We start from the raw sequence: 19,851 nt of genomic DNA, 5'->3' as shown, positions 1-19,851 counted from the left end.
TTTTTTTTTTTTCTTGCGTTATGCGGGCCTCTCACTGTTGTGGCCTCTCCCATTTGCGGAGCACAGGCTCCGGACGCGCAGGCCCAGCGGCCATGGCTCACGGGCCCAGCCGCTCCGCGGCATGTGGGATCTTCCCGAAACGGGGCACGAACCCGCGTCTCCTGCAACGGCAGGCGGACTCTCAAGCACTGCGCCACCAGGGAAGCCCAGGACAGCTGTTTTTATTAAGCCCACTCTGTTAATAAATACAGAAATGACGGCTACTCAGGTGCCATAACACACAAAGGTTGTTTAAAGTTGATAATACAGTATCACGAACAGCTCCTTTGTCCCAGAAACGTGAAAAAGGGACAGTGAGGGTAAGGGTGCCCACCGGGAAGGCTGCAGAAACGCACGGATAGGGAAGAACTGCCCTCACCTCCCACCCTCTCTCCTTCACCTGCCACACTGGCCAAGAGCAACTTCGTGGGGGGAGGCGACAACACGACTCCTGGGCATTCCAGGAAGGATTCCCTTTGGAGGGAACACCAGGAGCTGAAAGAATAAGCCTGCAGACTGTGGATGGGGGCAGGGAGGACAAAGCGCCCTTGGCTGAGATTCGAAGGTTCATCCTTCGAAGGGCTGCAGAGCCCTAACTTCTTCCCACCCCAAGAGAAACCTGCTCCTGTCATCACGCTGGGCACAGTGGGGATGAGAGTGCAGGCGACAATGATGGGCTGCTGAACACAGAGGAATTTAAGTCTACAGTTCAGGCTCTGTCTGAGGCATCTGAGTGGGGCAGAGGGAGGACAAAGGTGGAGACTTCTAATTCTTTAAGGAAAATGCTATACATTCACTAGTTATCTTCCTCTTCAAGTCATTATCAAGTGACTAGATGCATTCACGGAAGCCAGGCAGCTGTCAATTGTTAAAAGAGTTGAAAGTGCTTCAAATGGATGAATAACCGTGATACACTTAAGGGAATGTTCCTGCTTTGTCAGATGCTGCCAAATTCCCAAAGCAGGTGTTCAGTTGAGAGCCGGGGCACTGAATGGCCGGGACATTCTGCCTAGAACGGTGCTGGGACGTGGTGTCTGAACTGATCACGGGGTCAATTTCTCGGAACAACTTTGGGGACAGAGGCTACTTTGTGGCTGGGAAAAAACATGCTATATTTACTTGTGGAGATGATGAAATAGAGCTGAAAGACTTTGCAGTCTATGGGCAAAGTCTTGTTTTAAAAGCCTCATAGGCATAATCTTTTCTCCCCCTGCCTATAGCCATCCATGCATGCATCCATGCATGCATCCATGCATTCACTTAGACTTCCTGAGAGTGTACTCATGGGGCAGACACTGTGCTGGGCATGGGGAGCACATAAAAGGAGCCCCCTTCTCAGAGTTCAGAGCTACTGGGAAATAGAGACACAAAGACAAGGGTTTCAGCAGAGATGTACCCAGTGGCATGGAAGCAAGCAGAAGGTGCAACCCAGGAAGAGACATGGAGAAGAGGCCACACAAAGGAGGGGGTGGGCGTTTGGGCCGGGCTTGGAAGGATTCGGAGGCAGGGAGCGGAGCTGAGAAGAGAGACTTGCGTGTTTGAGAGAGATCCCTTGGTGCGAAGTGTTGGCAGGCGGCAAGCAAGAAATCACGTCTGGTCATGTCGCCCGCTCAAAGCCCATCAGTCACTCATCTCACTAACAGTAAAAGCAAAAGCCCTCACCGTGACCCAGGAAGACCTACCGATCTGCCTGGGGCCTCTTGGCCCTCTGGCTCCCTCTGCCCTAGACACACGGGCCTCGCGGCGGTTCTTCAGGGCCTCTGCGCTGCGGTTGCCTCTGAAGGGAGGCTCCTCCCCCAGGTATCGACCCTGAGCCTCGCTTCCTCAGACGTCATCTTCCTGGGGAGGTCCTCCCTTGCTACCCTCTATCCCCGTCCCCGTTTTATTCTTCTCCTTACCCATTACCACCAGCCAGTGCTGAATACATTTTGCTTATTTGTGTTATTGTCTGTCTCCTCTAAGGCATGAAAAGTTCAGGAGGACAGTTTTTGTCTTTTGGTTCACAGCTACACTCCTGGGGCCTAAACAGCACCTGGCATATAGTAGGTATTCAATAAATATCTGTGGAATGACTGAAGGGAAGAGGTATGAAGGACAATGCAAACAAAGGCTTCTGGAGTTTATCTGGAAGGCAAGGGGGGAGCCATGGACTTGTTAACTAGTAGAGTAGGATAAGCGGGTCTGTGTTTTCCAGGATAACTCTGGTGGTGACAGTGATAGAATGAATGGTGGGGGAGGGGAAGGGGGGAGAGACCGGAAGCGGGAAATTCTATGAAAGGGGGTCACTGCACCAGAGGATGACAGCCCACCATGGGGCAGTGGGGAAGTCACTTTCCCTTCCCCCTTGACCCCCATCCTCACCACCAGCCCAAGTAACTTTCCTGTGTGTGAAGGTGACAGAAAGCCACTCTCAGGTATGAAAGAGTTCAGAAAAATGTATCTCTACCTACTGCTCTTGAAACAAGAATTACTTGCAAATAAACTCTAGCCACCTGAGAAATAACTGCATTGAGAAGTCAGGATGGAAGTCACGGTGGAAGGGGACTAGGGGTCTGTCCTGGGTGCTGTCCACAGGCACGAGGACTCAGGGCAGCGGAGGAGCAGCCCCTCGGCACATAATGCTCACGCGGTCGCACCAACAGACGGCGAGGACGCAGACAGGAAGGGCCTTCCTTCCATGGCGCCAATGGGTGAAGCTGAACGACTGCTCCTTAGCGGTCGTTCTTCTTCATGAAGGTAATCATCCTACAACTGGAATCCCTCTCTGTGAAAGGGATCCCTCAAGGTGAGATTCAGAAGTCCAATTAAACGTGATTACAGCTGTGTTAAAGAACAAAAGCGAGCCGCATCCACGGCGAGGGGCAGGCCAGGGAACAACTTTCCGTGGCTCCCATCACACCCTCGCTGCCACGGCCCCCCCGGCCACCGCCGCAGACCGGCCAGGCCTCCCTGTGGCAGCACCAGGCCCCTCCCGGTGGGCTCTGGCCAGGCTTTCCAGCTGCTGGCCCGGGTGCCCCTGCCTCACGGCCTCCTCCGCAGACTAAGCCTGCGGCTCCTTGAGCGGGCGCCCTTCCGCATGCCCGTCCTCGTCTGGGACCCTCTTCCTCAACCTGAGGGGGAAACCCCACATGCCTTCTCGGCGGAGCTTCCCAGTCGTGGCCCCTTCCCTCTGCCGCCCTCGCAGAATTAGGGCGGCTATCAAAGCCCCCGGCACGTCAGCAGTTGCTCAGAGTGTGTAACGACGCGCAATGAAGTGGACTTGGTTCCCCTTCCAAACTCCTTTGCCATCCTCACAGGATTCTGAGTGAAAGGCCCTTCTCAGGACCTGCTGTACGCAGACACCTGAATCAGGGGCCCCTCCCCCATTGTCAGATTTAAGATTGGGGGCCCACGGTGGGTGAGTTCAAGTACTCCATCCCTCGAAGATGATTTCCTCTAATGATAGAGAAGTAAGAAAAAAGGCTGATTTCTTCCTGGATTTGATGCACACTTTATCCATCTGACTGTAAGCTCTATGAGTGCAGGGACTGAATTCATTTCTTTGCTCACTGTTCTAGCTCCAGCCACTAAAACAGCGTCTTGCTTGAGGACCGTTCTCCTCAACGCTTGCTGAGAGTATGAATGCCTCGTTTATATTTATTTCCCAGGTCGAGCAAAATGCCAGGCACGGTCACACTTACTGACGCTACGCCGAATGAATGAAAATCCTAGCCTAAGTTGTAAAGTGAGGCCGCTTTCTTTATGCCAGAACCAAACTTGACAAAAGACTCTCCCTCAGAAACACACACCTGCCTTCCTTCTCTGAGGCTGCCGCCCCGCTCTCCCCTTTGTCTTGGTTTCTGCACGTGACCCTGAGAAACAAAAAGCAGCTTTGTCTTCCTGGAAGGAAAGGCTTCGCAGAAACACAAAACGCTAACCTTCCCCCACAGCTGCATTTAACACATCGGGTGGCTGGAAACTTGGGGGACTCAGGAAGAGATTCATTCAAAATTCAGACAATAAAAAAAGAGGCGCCTTCACATCTTCAAAATCCCGAGACCTGCACATTCTCCCCCTTGAGGAGCAATTCAAAAATGCCCGTGCTGTGCTCCAGGCCCCTCCGGGGCGGCCCTTTCTGCCGTGCTAGTTGGCTATTCCCAGAGCAGCTGCCCACTTGGTGCATGCCGGGGGCAGCAGTCGCCACAGCATCAATAAAACTGCCTTCCGCCCGCATCTCTAACCGCCCAGTGCTGGTGCTTCAGAGACAGGGAATTTGTCAATTTTGCCTCTGTGCCAACCTGGCTCTCCTAGGAGTCCTGAGGCTACGACCAACCCGGAAAGAGATCTTCTTTACTTCTCTGCATTCTCCCAAGATGACCAGAAACAATCATAAAAAGGGAACAAAGGGATTACAAATTAATCGGCCCTCGCCGGCTCCTCTGACTGCAAAGATACGATTACAAACCGAGGATTTGCAAGAGCCCTCAATTCCTCATTAATCTCCACTATCGTTTCTGTTGCTGCTTTTTTATTTTTAAAAGCTCCTTTCTTAGGCAGGGAATGATGGGGAGCTAGGTTCTTTCTTCACTCAACAGTAACTGAAAAATATGTCCTTAACATTTCAGAAAGCAGATCGTCCCTGCGCTATAACCACTAAAGCGTGGAGGTAAAATGGCATGATTATCCTTTATGTCACCATCTGTCTAAATTAATGAATTCAGGCGAGAATAACCTAAAACCCGTGGTTTCTTTGGAGAGCATGACTGATAATCCAGAAAAATTCCAGGGCTTAAGAATCTCCAATGGCTTTACACTATACTTGCTTTTGTAGAGCATATCTTAACTGTTCAGAAACGTGCAGTGAGGGAGTTCCCTGGTGGCCTAGTGGTTAGGATTCTGGGCTTTCAGTACAGTGGCCCGGGTTCAATTCCTGGTCTGGGAACTGAGATCCTGCAAGGTGCACGGCATGGCCAAAACCACCCCCCCCCCGCATATCTTAACTGTTCAGAAACGTGCAGTGAGGGAGTTCCCTGGTGGCCTAGTGGTTAGGATTCTGGGCTTTCAGTACAGTGGCCCGGGTTCAATTCCTGGTCTGGGAACTGAGATCCTGCAAGGTGCACGGCATGGCCAAAACCCCCCCCCCCCCCCACCAAAAAAAAAAACCAAACAAACAAAAAACCCCACAAAAAACAAAACCAAGAAACGTGCAGTGAGTGGCTTCTAAATTGCGTTTCCCATGTGCCTCTGTTGTCTCTGGCCTTCTGAACCGGGGCCTGCAGAGAGGGCAGGTCCTGACATCTTCCTGCCAGGTTCACTCCATGGGTCAGTGCTACAGAGTAATCAGAAAGCAGTGAGGGCTTTTCTCCTCTTTCCCAGAAGTGTCTGCAAACTCCATTTGGGCAGAGGTTCTGCCAGTGACACTTCTGCCCTGGGAGCCAGGGACCCACACTCTTACTGAGAGGGGAGAGAACCCATGAACTGGGGTGGGCTGAAGCATTCACCAGCTACTAATTGCATTAATCCTGGCACACGATTCACGGTGGGTGCTTGTCTACCTACCACGGGGGCTCCCACTTCTGCTTTTCTCTGGCTAAATACCTGTCCATGTGCTTCAAACTCATGCTTGGCAGAAAGCTGAGGATGGGGTTTAGAAGGCAAACAGGGTGAAGGTTCCCCAAATGGTGCTGGGAGATTCCCCAAATGGTGCTGGGAGAGCATCCACCCAGGCCCATTTCTGCTGTGCCCTGCCCTTACCTGGGTACGGAACTCTTCCTTTGGTGACCAGCTCTGTAAGTAAGATTCCAAAAGACCACACGTCAGACTTGATTGTGAACCTCCCGTACAGGGCTGCTTCGGGGGCTGTCCACTTAATGGGGAACTTTGCACCTGCAGGAAGAACACCCGGTTACTTGTCAGGCAGAGAGCGTGGCGCTGGGCGTGGGGCTGGGAAGGAAGGGCAAGCGGAAGTGCTTTCCTGGGATCAGGTTCAGAGAGGAGGATGGGAAGGAGGGGAGACAGGACACAGACTAGGACTGAGCAGCTGTGGGGTCTGCTTCTGGCTCTGCGACCTTAAGCAAGTCCCATCAAAGGGCTGGGCTTCAAGGCCGCTTAAAGTTCTGGCCTTTAGAACTTGAATCTACAAACCTACTGAAAGACATAGGTTTGGTCTGGAGGTCGGGCTAACTTGTGATTTAGGAAACTATATATTTTTTCTTTTGCTTTCAAATAAAGTTATATTTTAATAAATACACATAGAATTAAATCACACTGCTACTCTCAAGAATCCTTTAGTATGGGGCTTCCCTGGTGGCGCAGTGCTTGAGAGTCCGCCTGCCGATGCAGGAGACGCGGGTTCGTGCCCCGTTTCGGGAAGATCCCACATGCCGCGGAGCGGCTGGGCCCGTGAGCCATGGCCACTGAGCCTGCGCGTCCGGAGCCTGTGCTCCGCAAATGGGAGAGGCCACGACAGTGAGAGGCCCGCATAACGCAAGAAAAAAAAAAGAAAACTACTAGAGCTAATCAATGAATTTGGTAAAGTAGCAGGATACAAAATTAATGCACAGAAATCTCTTGCATTCCTAAAGAAAAAAAAAAAAAAAAAAAAAAAAAAGAATCCTTTAGTATGTAAGACCATAGTCTGCTCTTACTGAGGTACATAAAAACCAGATCAAGCCACCACGCTTCTCCCAGGGTGGAGACAATTTGCTGCCGCCCAGGTGTTACGCTGAGATGGGCTGTATTTCCCCAATGCCTCCTACATCTACAGCAGAGAAATGACTTTGCCTCTGGCTACTTCCCCTGTACACTCTCTTTCTTCCTACCACCCTTTCCCCTGATAGTGGCCACCTTTAATTCTGGGATAGGTTTTTCTTCTGTACTGTATGATCCCTTGCTTACCTCCATACCTTTCTCCTACCAGCCAGACAGGGTACTGTCTACTGTTTGTTTTTAAACAGTGGTTTTATCTCAATGACTGTCTTACGAGTCTGATTTCTCAAGACCAAGAAGCAAATTTTGTGCCAAAGTGAGTAGACTCTTTTCTTTCAAATGTCTCCGATTAAAAGAATCCTTTCTCTAATCAAAAAGGAAGGGTGGGGTCCACCCTGCTTCTTCTGAAGCGAGATGTATATGCGGGGAATTAAAATTGATTCAGCAGCCTGCACTCACACGTTAGGCTCAACAATGATAAAGCAGTTTCAGATATTTCATTGAACAAACTAAAAGGAAAACACAGGCGATTTTTATTAGTGATGTAAACACAATTATATGTTTAAAGCATGTTAGTTTTACTTAGGAACTCCTAAAAAAAAATCATACAAAGTCTGACAAAATGAGAAATTTTCACAGTATCTTCTAAGAAAAGCCATTATGTGTAAAACTGGCAAATTATTAAAATCTTTGAATTAGCAGCGTTTTAATAACCAGAGGTTATGATAAATTACAGCAATTAGATTTTTGTTTTAAATACAGTACATGATAACACCTTCAGCAAATCTACCCTGGCATTTTCTGGCAATATAATTTTCCTCTCCATCTCTTCTATGCCCGTGTGAAATGAAATTAAAAACAAAATCCTACTATTTTATTCCATTGCATCTCACATTAACAGTGGAGCAGAGAAGCTATTCTATAGTTTTTCTTCCTTTTATGCATCGAGTTATTTTTAATTAGCTATGTTTCTCAAGTATAATTACTTATATCTTTGCTTAAGTGTTGCAAGGTCTGGTATTCTCTGAACAGTCATTTTGTTTTTAAAGTTTCTTTCAAAGCATTCTTCTCACACTTCCTATCCTCCAGCGTTCTGTTCACGCAGCTTTGGACTCTGAGCCTCTGGGATTAATGTGATAGATTTTCTTCAGTGTCGAGAGCCAACTTTGCCCTGGACCAAACCTCAGCTGGAATTCTCTTATTTCAGAGAATTAAAGGTATATTAAATTCATTCCTATTTAAACCATCTCTTGAGCCAAATGGCTTGGAAATCTATGTCTGTCTCTGAAGCAAATAGAACATTTTTCTCCACTGTGCAGACACAAATCCTGCAAATAAAATGACAAGCAAAAAAAGCCTTTCTTCCCTTCTTGGAATCACTCCACGTTGCTCAAGATGTGAGTGTTGCTGAAAGTAAACTAGTTAAAATTGGGATAAAGTCATTTTGGATTTTCTGAGAGAAGATTTCAGATTAAAAAAAAAGCAATTATCAATATATCAGTCAGTTGTGCTAGTCTGCTTTATTATTTTCTCACTGTATCATCTACAACAAGAACTATAATATATAAACCTTCAAAATATAAGTTGAAGCAAAGGTTGTAATGGATCTCTGATAGGGAATCGTTTGTAGATATGTGCTTTGACTTGCGAGCAGGAGCTTACTTACATAAATTTAGTTTGCATTAGTTTTCTTTCTAAGATAAGCAATGTATTTATACCTAATACATTTTCGAGGGGAAAAAATGAAGAATGTCTTTGTCTGATTTCTCCTACTTTGTTTTGGGCCCAAAATAGCAGCCACTGTTGACAAAAGAAGGTTCTCTAAAGATAACTCACAGTTTCAAAGAAGACAAAATGTTAAATTAAAGCACTGATAAGCTGTTAGTGATTAAGTGAGGTTTCAACTGAGAAGAACTAATCAATGCTCACTCTTCTACTCATCTCATTACCTCAATTTCCCCTCATTTTCGTTTCCCCCCTCCTGAGGGTACAGATGCAGCTCCACATCAGGGAGAGTTCACCTGGGGCTTGGGCAGGGGTCTCTGCAAATGGCCATGCGGTTGCACACTGCAAATCCCGGTCTCTGAGAACAGCATCCCTAAGGTTGCCAAGGATACCACCCTGCTGGGGGCTGGATGGGCGGCCTCCTCGGGTAAAGTTAGGAAACCTCAGAAGCCTGGAAGGAAGGACCTCCTAGGTGTAAACAGTGCCTTTTCCTTCAAAATAAAGTTCTCCTTCCTCAGATTTTTTTATAGATATCACAGCAGGCATAAAGCCAGGATCAAAGTTGTCTTCTAATTGGTATGGATTTGTAGAAAAAAGGGGACAACGTCAGGACACCTACACCACAATGAACTTGGTGTCGTCACGTAACTAGCTGATTTGCTCTTCCTGAAATTCTCTCCTTTGGGAACAGGATTAGATGCCAAAACAATCTCCTCTCCTCTGTACTTCACTGGAGGAAATAACAGCAGCCGATGCAGGTATGATGATCTGTGCCACTGATACCACAGGCTGTGAAGGACCTGGGAACTCTTAGTGGGCTTGTTCAACGTTTAGGTGAACTAAAAAATACGGAAATTATCATCACTCTAGTTTTTATTTCTTACTGAATTAAACAGTTTAGGATTCTTTTAAGCCAACAGACAAAGGCCACACATAATCTATATGTATTTATGTATGGACCTGAAAGCATCTTTTCCACTGATGTTTTCCAGGCAGTGTCTGCAGATTTTACCAACTTCCCAAGGTTAACTCAGTGCTGAAAGCCTGACTTGGTGCTGTCACTGGGGCCCAGGTCCTGGAACCACTCTACAGGTAGAGTATCTTTGTACTTTGGTCATTTACCTCCCAGAATAGCAAGAGGACCAGCTAGCTTCAGGCTAAATCATTTTCTGTGTCGAGTAAACATAGCAGTGTTTTAAATAATCATTTCTTATAGATACCTCACGCCTGCTTCTCTAAAGTCTCCGGAGATGTGAAACGAGTGGGCATCAGCGTTGTGACCAACGGGGGGATTCTACTCCCGTGGCTTCAACGACTATCCTGACTCCAGTGACGCCTGCATTTGTATCATCCGATAGGACCTCCCCTCCTGAGTTCCTGACCCGTAAAACCAATTCCCTCCTCAGAGCCTCCACTGGGACCTCATAGGGCCTCTCAAACACAACATGCAAAATTTATCCTCCCCACGATTCTGCTGCTTTTTCAGTGTTTGCTGCCTTGGAAGCTGCCCAAGTGAGGACACCAGAATGCTGAGAATCTTCTTTCTGGATGCCATGTCTACTGGTTCTCCACTGTGCGCTCAGATAAGCAGCGCGGAGCCTACCTAGACGAGCTCGACAGATCTTCGTGGAGCCATCTTTGGCCTCTGCTGCTTTAGCGTCGCCCACATTGAGTCTACGTCACACCCTTGAAGGTGTCTGTCCCTAGTCATCCTCACTACCTGCACTCCGGTCCTCACTTGCTCCCTGCCACCTGCCTCCTTCCTGCACCGCCTTCCACTTGGGCCCACATGCACGCTCTGGTTCCTCCTTCCCACTCCCCAGCCTCCTCCTGTTATCCGGAGCCTCACCTCCTCTGTTGCCTCACTGGCCCCATGACCTCCTCTGACCGTCGTCCTTCCTGCTGCAGGGCCTCCAGGCAGGCTGTTGGCTTCGCCGCAAGTCCCACCCTACTCCTGCCCCGTGGTTGACTCCTGCTCTCCTTTGTTCCTGGCCTAAGTGCTTCTGGCACAGGAACCCTGGCCCGGGCACTAAGACTGGGGCAGTTTCCCTAGCTCCGCACTGCCAGAGTGTCTGGCTCTTTGCAGCTGTTACCATTTAAGTGCAGTAAGCATGTGAGCTGTCAGAAGTGCGTTTTTCTCCATAGATACTGTCCTCGGGGGCCGGCGCGTGTCTTTCTGGGTGGCCACCATGTCTCCAGTATTGAGCCCAGTGCCTTATGCACAAAAGGCACTAGATAAGGGGGTGCTGAATGAATGAGTGACTGGACACTGATAGGCCATCCGGCCTTCCCTTCCAGGCTGAACAACCTCGGTTCCTTATGGGGCTTATTATCAGTTCCCTGCTCTCTGGCGAGTCCTCGCCTTGTCCTCAGTGACCAGTGTCGCTGTCTATAACCATCTGGATGCGCTTTTAAGTGTTTGACAACTGTCAACTACAGTAGAAAAGCATCTGTTGCACACTAATGAAACTTAAAAACACCTGGAAAAACGCTGATTTTAGTGCCAGATGAAGGGTGTTCAGAACCCCTTTGGGTCTGAGTGAACCTGTCTGAGGTGGTGGGAATCCTGGACTTGGCTCTCTGAGGGGCCTGGGGCTGAAGCTGGGGGGTAAGAGCCGCAGAAAGACAAGGTGGCCAGAGGCCTTGGAGCATTCACAGCCAAACAAAGTGGAAAATCCTGTTTTTTCTTTTAACAGACTGGGATGGAAGCAGGTGACTGGAAAGCAATCATTCAACCTCACTGGTCTTCTTTAGAGTAAGGTTAACAACCATCCATGTTTTAAGTAAGAGAAAGGAGAGAGTTGTGGATTTATTCAGTTATCAAAGTTTGTCCACAAGACAACAAAAGACCCCACCCCTGCTGGACTGGTTTTGTTCTCTCTCTTCCTACCATAAGTATTTCTGGAGTTTCCTATGTGCCTGGCATGGTCCTTAGTGCTGAGGCTACCATAGTGAATGCAACCTCCTGCTCTCAGGGGGCCTGTAGGCTAGCTTGGGAACGAGATAAAATAAATGAATGGCCATTATATATGTCAGACAGCGACAAGTGCTATAAAGAAGAATAAAATGGGCTACAAGCACAGATTTTGTGGGTTCTTCAAGTCACACTAAGGACTCCGGATCCCACCTGGGTGTGGTGGGGAGCCACTGGGGCCTGTGAGCATCCTCTACCTCACCCTCTCCTTGTCTTTAAAACATGGAAATAACACCTTATTACCTAGAGAATGATCTGTGATGAGCCAGAATGTGAAAAGCATTTTGACTTTTCAAAACTCTTGAAAAGCATCATGACATTTCAAGGCCTGTGGGTGTCTATTAGCAATTAGGTAGATCAGCGGTCCCCAACCTTTTTGGCACCAGGGACCAGTTTCGTGGAAGACAATTTTTCCACGGACTGGGGTGGGGGAGGGGGGATAGTTCAGGCAGCAACGCCAGCGATGGGGGAGCAGCAGATGAAGCTTCGCTCGCTTGCCCGCTGCTCACCTCCTGCTCTGCGGTCCGGTTCCTAACAGGCCATGGACTGATACCGGTCTGGGGGTTGGGGGCCCCTGGGGTAGATGATGTGCCTATTGTCACTTCTGTCATCATGTTTATTTAACTTGTGGCTCTAGTCACATTTGTGCTATTTAGCACACTTTTCACATTTGGGTAGTACAAATCATCTCAGAAACAAAGGAGTGAAACTTACTTAGCATACTCCAACACTTTGTAAAGCTCAAACATTTCTACGAGAAATGAATGATCTTTTCTGAGTTTATTCTTCCCTGATGCTCTTCCTTTCTTTCTAGGCATTTCTCTTGTGTCTGCTGTAGGCTTTTCCTCAGTCTCCCTCTCACTAATTCCAAGTGTGTTAGAGGCCTAAGTGCTGTAGACCCTTCTCTCTATTGACTCCCTGGGGGAACATGCCCTCCCTCATGACTAACCCTGCCCGGCATCTCTGTGTGAACTGGGCGGGAAACACTGGACAGACTCTGTCTTTCATCTGAAGTCTTGGTTCTCAATTTGCAAACGTCTAAGGGACAAAGCCTCTAGGATGTCCCGCCTTTATCTCAAAGGTGGCAACTACAAATCTAAATTTATTTTCATTAAATCATTTTACTATGAATAAGACAGTTTGTTATAAAAGAAATTCTTGTAGGTGGAAAATTTTACTACATGACTGACAAAGTTGATTCTCACTTTAATATTCTAGGATGCAAATGGAGTTCCTTTCTACTATCCCTTTTCTGGGGGTCAGATTCCTACTCTGCCGGGCTTCAAGGTGAAAAACTTGGGACTTCTCCCTCTCCTTAAACCCAATATCCAATCCATCAACAAGGCCTCTTGTTTCCCTCTTTGACGAGTCTCTCAAACTTTCCCTTTCCTGTTTAAGTTCTCTGCCAAAACCTGATTTGGGACCTCGTCCCTCTGGTCCTCCAGCCATGGTGCCTTGCCTTCAGTTTATTGTCTTTCCAATTAATCCTTTTAAACCTCAGCTTCCTAATGTCCACACCTGCCTCCCCGGCAACCATACAGGGCGTTCCCTACTGCATTAAGCCAAAATCCCCCACCCAGTTTTCTAGGACCCACGTATCTATTCAACTTTGGTTCTTGCTGCCCCAAACACACAGTTACTCTAGCTTAGTTTGCTTTCCCGTAACCTGTACCCTGCACTCCGCATAACCGTGAACTTGCCTTTTCTACATTAACATACCCTAAATGTCATCTCTCCTTCCGCCTGCTTAGCTAAAGCCTGCTCAGCTCAAGTCCCACCTGCCTCATCAAGTCACCTGTGACTACTCCAGCCTTCATCGTTCTCACCAGTGCTCTTGGGAATCAGTGCTATAAACAACAGTTTAATGCTTGACAATAGTAGCTCCCACAATAGCTAAACATATATTGAGTGCTTGCTAAGTGTCAGGCGTCATGCTAAGTGCTTTACACGTACGAGGCAGATACCAATAACGGTCCTGTTCTACAGATGAGAAAACTGAACAGAAGTAAGACGACATACCAGAGGATGCATGTAAATGGTGGAACTGGGATTTGAGCCAAGGGAGTCTGGCTCCAGACCCCAAACACTCAACCACTACTGCCACGCCCATGTTTCCAACACGTCTCTAGGTCTCTACTAGTTATTTCGTCTTTCCTTAAACAGAAAGTAAATCCTTTGAGGTTGGAGACCATGTTTTATACTGATCTTCGCCACAGTACTTGCCTAAGGCTGGTTAAACGGCAGCCGCTCAATAAATGTTTTAATTGGCTGAAGGGTCAACCTAGCAATTTATTCAACACTGATGGCCACAGAGATTCTCTTCCTTTACACAAATTTAATCAAATGGAACAAAGAAGAGAGTGACACAATACAGCTGCGGAACAAATAATTATTTTCACCCTTACAGTTACAGGAAGAAAATCCTTCTGACCACACTCCAGGACAGTCTAACTGAAGGCTTGGTTTTTAAGTGAAAACAGGGTGACCAGCTAAATTCATTAGGTCAGCACGGCTCACCCCAACCCCCAGGTCCCAATTAAGTTAATGAAGGTCCTTTATCCCCAGGGGCCAGGCAATCTGCTTTCTTCTGCCTTAAACAGAAACAGTTCTCACTTGATTCAGTTACTTACGGTACTTTATGCATCTTGGTGCATTAAGGCGATGGCAGATGCATTTCAAGTGCTCAAATGAAGGCTGCAGAGCCTTTCACTCTCCAGTCCGCCTCCTGGACTAAGCGTGTGGAAGTCAGCCAGGAAACGGGGAGCGAATATTCTTTGTGACAATGCAAAGACGTCAAATTGTGGGCTGGAAGGGGCTTCCATTTGTGGAAGGCCGGGGCAGTCATCTAGGAGAGGGGATCCAGCGGCAGGCAGACCTGGGTACGCACACTGGCTTTGATGGGTGACCATTTAAAAGCCCCCTTAGTCTCAGTCTCCTTGTCTGTAAACTGGGGATGATGATAACCTCATGAGGTTGTGATGAGAATTATAAATAATTTAAAGGGCTCGGCACAGCACCTGGCACCTCATTACACCTAAATAAATGCCACCTCTTATTTTACTTGGGATCTTAATGCAAAGGCACTGAGTTGCATCAGGCCAGCCAAAGCTCTCCAAACTTCAAGGGAGGGAAGGAGGATGAAGAAAACCCAATACACGCAGCAACCAATCACTGAGAACTTACTCAGCATCCAGTGAGTCCCCAGCACAGTGGGAGTCACCTCCTGCCCTAGGACATTCCAGGCAGCTGTGGGACAGAGCTCACAGGCAAACCCAACAGAAAGCTAAATTGTGGTGCTGGCTTTAGGAACAAGAGGGCTCAGGAGAGAGGGGAAAGAGGAAGTACCCAGGGATTGGGGGCTTGGGTAGAGGCGGCCACATGAGAACGCTGCAATGTGACCCTCGGTTCTTCCTGGGGCTCCAGGAACGGGCCAGGAGAGGCCTGGGGTGGGGGTGGGGGCGCGGGCACGGGCGGTGGGTAGCTCACATCACCGGCTCTTACTGGATTCCTGGACTGTCAAGGCTTTCTCTCTCTCTCTCTCTCTCTCTTTTTTTTTTTTCCATGGTGACCAGGCCAATTCCACAGCCCTGAAAATATCCCCTATGGCTAAAACGTGGGCCAAGGTGGAGAAGGCAAAGCCAGCAGAGAGTAAAAGCTGCCACATCCTCCCTACAGAGAATGCAAGTGGTGCCCTCATAGCATCTGCAAGGAGGAAAGGCATTAATATCAACAACAGACACTGTTTTTCTGAACCAAAGATCCATCCAGAACCCTCTTTAGTTATGAAGCCTCAAACTCTGCAAATTATTACGTCCAGGATTAAATAATGTGAAGTACTCCAACTTTAAAGTTATCCTGGAGAATAAAAGAAACCATGAACTATGCCAATAACAGGAAGCTGATTATATTGGTGGTGGGGGCGGGGGGAAAGGAGGGGTAACAAGGCGGGCCTAGGGCAGGATATCCTGTGAAGGAGGTAAAGCTGATCTGACCTGGAACTTTGTGGTTATTCAAACAAAACAATGATTTCAAACCCAATAAAACTTGGCAAAGCAAAACTCGGAATTTTCACACTAGGCCAAAGGAATGACTTTGGAATTTCCCAAGCATGTCTGGAGTAATACAACTGTGTGTTTTCCAGTTATTCCTGGTGACACATTCTGTTGCAATTTCTACTTTAGGTTCATAAGGCTTTAGGACCACGTTTAAAAAAAAATAAACGAAAAGTAAATGGTACAATGGATTGAGATGATATTGCATCTGAAATGCATAACGGCGAGTGGGCAGTCTGAGAAGGAAGGAGGTGGGGAGTAGGGAGGAGTGCTGTCCCCCCTGGGGATGTGGGTGGAGGAGGACCACGTTGGGCTAAGGAAGACAAGAACCCAGGACCAGAGGCAGGGCCTGAACACGCTGCAAACACGAGGGTTGATTAGCCAGGCATGGATCCCAAGTCTAGTGTGGCTGAATTCGTGGAAGGAATATTCAGGCTGAGAGGGATAAGCCAAGTCCCAAGGGGAGCCCCAAATCGAGGACCAGACAGGAAGGGGTAGATGGTCCATCAGCGGGAATTAAAAGCCTAATCAGGGGCTTCCCTGGTGGCGCAGTGGTTGAGAGTCCGCCTGCCGATGCTAACTAAAATGGATATAGCAGGGTATGACTATGTTAAATTTATGCTGTCTTTATATTAAGCAACAGCATAACCATGAACATAATCATGCCATGTGTCTGCTTAACATCCGTCAGAGGTTTTTCTTTGCCCTTTGAGTTAAGTCTAAATTCTTGACAAGAGCTTAAAAAGCTGTGCAAGGTCTAGTCTCAACACTGCCTCTCTCCTACTTCTCCAGAATTCCACCTCCCTAAACGTCTTTCAGACGCTTGCATGTGTAATGCTCACTCATCCTTTTATCTCTGCTGCTTTGCAGGTGCTGTTTGCTCTGTTGGGACATTCTTCTTCACCCCAACTCCCACCTTTCCTGGCAGGCTTCTCTATTGCCCTTACCCTACTTGCTTTCTGATTTAGAGTGAATTTATTGTTTTGTCTGCAGTGCTGAAAATTCCCAGATGTTTCCGAGTCTCATTTAAAATTTCCCGAAAGTACAACCTCCCTGCCCCGAAAAAAAAAAAAAAAAAAAAAGGCCTAATCAGGACAACTAGAGGACAGAGGGGAGCAAACCCAGCACCCGGGAGAATGGGGGACGAGGCTGGAGGCAAGGCACTGGTCCTGGAGTCTTGCAGTTGAGGAAGGACAGGCAGGCAGGTAAACTGTGGAGGGGCAGAAGTGCCTTACATGGAGAACAGAAAGCAGGCTGTGGCATTTCTCCTACAAATCTGTGGGGGAGCCAGAAGGTGAGGGGAGCGGCTCAGTCTTCTTGCCTTTCCCCATCACCCTCCTCCCCAATGGTGACCAATGACAACCCAGTATAACTCTCACTTGCAACACAAAAGTAAAGAATGAAATTAATTAGCATCTCCTGAAATCATGGGTGTTTGGTCCCTGTGCTCTCAGGAAGGAGATCCAAGACTCATCAGGAAGACTTTGCCTGGGACTTTCCTGGCGGTCCAGTGGTTAAGACTCTGTGCTTCCACTGCAGGGGGCACGGGTTCCATCCCTGGTTGGGGAACTAAGATCCCGCATGCTGCGCAGTATGGCCAAAAAGAAAAAAGTAAAAAAAAAGACTTTGTCTGAAGTGCCAACCGGGGGGGGGGGGGGGGGGGGGAGGTACTTGTGGAAGTGGCTATCTTGGGTGGAACTGAGGAAAGGAGGAGCCCTGCTTGCTGTTCTAAAACACCAAAGTGCTGAATAATTCCCATTATCCTTCAGCAAAAGCAGAACAAAAACTCTGATTCATAGCCTGAGTACGATGGACACCACACTTGTGATCTTTTATCCAGAACAAAAGGTAAGAAAGCTGCATGTAGGGCTCTGGAACCATCTGTATGCTGCTGTTCAGGGTGGTGAGAATTCAGAGCTAAGTAAAAAACGGATGTCTGGGGTTTAGCTCAACACAGAAATCAACTCAAGAATCCAGTCACCCCCAGTAGGGGCACTGGGCCTGGGTCAGTCTGACATCATGTCACAAAGTCTGCTAGGCAGCAAGGAAAAGCACTGGGGTTGGAGATACTGCTTGGGGACAGCTGGTGGTCATACTGAGGGTCTGGTTGGGAGTCATGAAGAAATGGAAGGAAGAGACCATGTGCAGAAGACAATAACCACTTTGGGCTGCTTTTCCACACCACTCCCCCGGCGCCCCAGCCCGTGCCTTGGGGGAGACCAGCCCCAAGCTGCTGTGCACTCTCCTTCAAAACATGGGACAGTTTTCACTCGCACTGTCTGTCCCTATTATCAGGATGATGCAAATGCAGGAGTTCCTTCTGCCAGCAAAGCAAGACAGGGAAGCCAAGTGACATTTTTGATGTTTGCTGGCAGTATGTAGCTCCTATTTACACACTTTAAAATCACAGAGGGTGACCATCTGCTTCCTTCTTGATGATTACTAAGAAACATGGGTGCACAGACCAAGGACTTGCTCTGACCGTTCAGAAACAACTGCCCAGTTGCTTTGCTCAAGGCAGCACAAAGGAGAGAGAGACCCACACGGAATACAAAACGTGACCGCCCAGTTCAGAGAAAGGGGAAAGGTATTCAGACAAGCGGGCTCTCAGTGACCAGGGCTTACAGCAGGTCCATCTGTCCTCCACCCCCCCGGCCCCCAGGAGCAGAGTCAGGGGGCAGCCGGACTATGCGGATGGAAGGAATGAGTCCACCTCCTCCGTGCAAACAGTTTTAATTTGAAAAGAAAGAGTGGGGGAGGAAGGGGTGAATTTTCTTTTCCTTTTAGTCTTTGGCTTCCACACGTCCTTTCTCAGAGGATAACACGGTCTGCACCACCCACGTGCCTCTCCCTAGCAGTGTGACCCGCTCCCCTCTGCGCTTAACCTGGCCCCCCGGGCTCCGCTGTGACCGCGCATGTAAACAAAGCATCCCTCTCGGAAAAGCCGGTGGAAGCCCGGGTGCGCGGTGGAATACAAATGAAGGCCCTCTCTGCCTGTAAGGGCAGTGCACCAAACTCGGGATCTGGGAGGCTTGATTGGAACCAGGCTCGGCTCAGGCATGCAGCCCTCAGCTCAGCAGGAAGGAGGGCTGGGACCTGGCCGAGGGCAGGGCGTTCTGCGGGGGAGCCCCGGGCTCTCAGCAGACACCCCCGTGACCAGCAGCCCTGACCGTGGCACGGGCGGCGGCGTGGTCAGTTCAAACAGAAGAGCTTCCTGCTCAGCGCTTAAAACAATGGCTGCACTGGAAAGGGGTCTGCTTTTCGTCAAAGGATGATTTGCTTCTCTAGCATGGGAAGAATTAGATTAAATTCAATAATTAAAAGGGTTTCTTCCCCTCCTCCCCTGACATTTGCTGTTCAGGTCACAGCACAGTGTGTGGGAACTGCAGTGCTGTTGTTGACAGAGAACAAGAAACGCATGTGCCGACGGGGGCAGAGGGAGGGCATCTCATGGCGACATCAGCCTTGATCTGCCACCGGATTACAGGGGCCTCAGAAGAGGCTGATTAATAATTCTGCAGGAGCCCTTGAGCTGGAAAGCTGGCGTTCTGAGTCTGATAATCCCCAGGCACTGCAATACAAAGGAAGGACAGGGATTGAATTCACAGTTCTGAATTGTGAAATTCAAAATTTGAAAGAAACAGGGATCCACTTCTTCCTAACTGTGTTTCTCAACCTAGCTGCCTGCTTGTTTGTGTTAAATGGCTACTGTGCTTTTTGAATCCAAAATCTGATTATATTTAATTAGTACAGGCATCTGGGATTTCTAATACACAAAGAGTTATTAAAGTAACAAATCTTTCTAAAATATGTTCTCCATGAAAGAATGTGTTAATTTATGCAGTAACAATTTTTTAACGTGAAATAATTAACATGAAAACCGCAACAATTATGAATTCTTTGCAGTCAAATTTATACGTGAATTTTCCTCCAGATAATAATCTACTCAATTTAAACCCTCAATACTGGGAGCATTTGAACAGATATGTTTTTCTTCTATTTAATACACAAACCTTAACCTAGGGCAAGTTTTATACAAAGTCCTAAATGCCCCTGTTTTTACATACATTCCAAAGATCCAAAGATTAAATCTCCTTGACATTTGCTTTCTCAACAATGATCCTGTCGTTAAGTTAGACCTTAAAACAAACAAACAAAAAACCCCCCATACAGAGCAACTCTAAGTTCCTGTCTCTGTGACGATTCAAATCAGGAGAGGAAAGGGTTAAATAGGCAGGTCCTTCATGTGGGAGACCCTATGCAGGGGGTCAGGAAAGGCCAAGAGGGGTGTGTGTGTGCAGGGGGAGAGAGAGAGAGAGAGAGAGAGAGAGAGAGAGAGAGAGAGAGAGAGAGAGAGAGAGAGAGAGAGAGAGA

General features: G+C 48.1%; 1 protein-coding gene across 3 annotated transcripts in view; it reads right to left on the bottom strand.

Annotated features, from left to right (window-relative positions):
* Positions 1 to 19,851, bottom strand: part of FYN (FYN proto-oncogene, Src family tyrosine kinase) — a 161,702-nt gene that overhangs the window by 7,038 nt on the left and 134,813 nt on the right. For all 3 annotated transcript variants that reach the window (XM_007452596.1, XM_007452597.1, XM_007452598.1), the window contains one exon: positions 5,773 to 5,904. In XM_007452596.1, the coding sequence (XP_007452658.1) occupies positions 5,773 to 5,904 (132 nt within the window). The remainder of the gene's footprint in view (positions 1 to 5,772; positions 5,905 to 19,851) is intronic.

Source organism: Lipotes vexillifer, unplaced genomic scaffold (assembly GCF_000442215.2).
Source record: "Lipotes vexillifer unplaced genomic scaffold, Lipotes_vexillifer_v1.1 scaffold463, whole genome shotgun sequence".
NCBI lineage: Eukaryota > Metazoa > Chordata > Mammalia > Artiodactyla > Lipotidae > Lipotes > Lipotes vexillifer.
The sequence above is the reverse complement of the archived record's forward strand: the minus strand, read 5'-3'. Positions and strand labels throughout refer to the sequence as shown.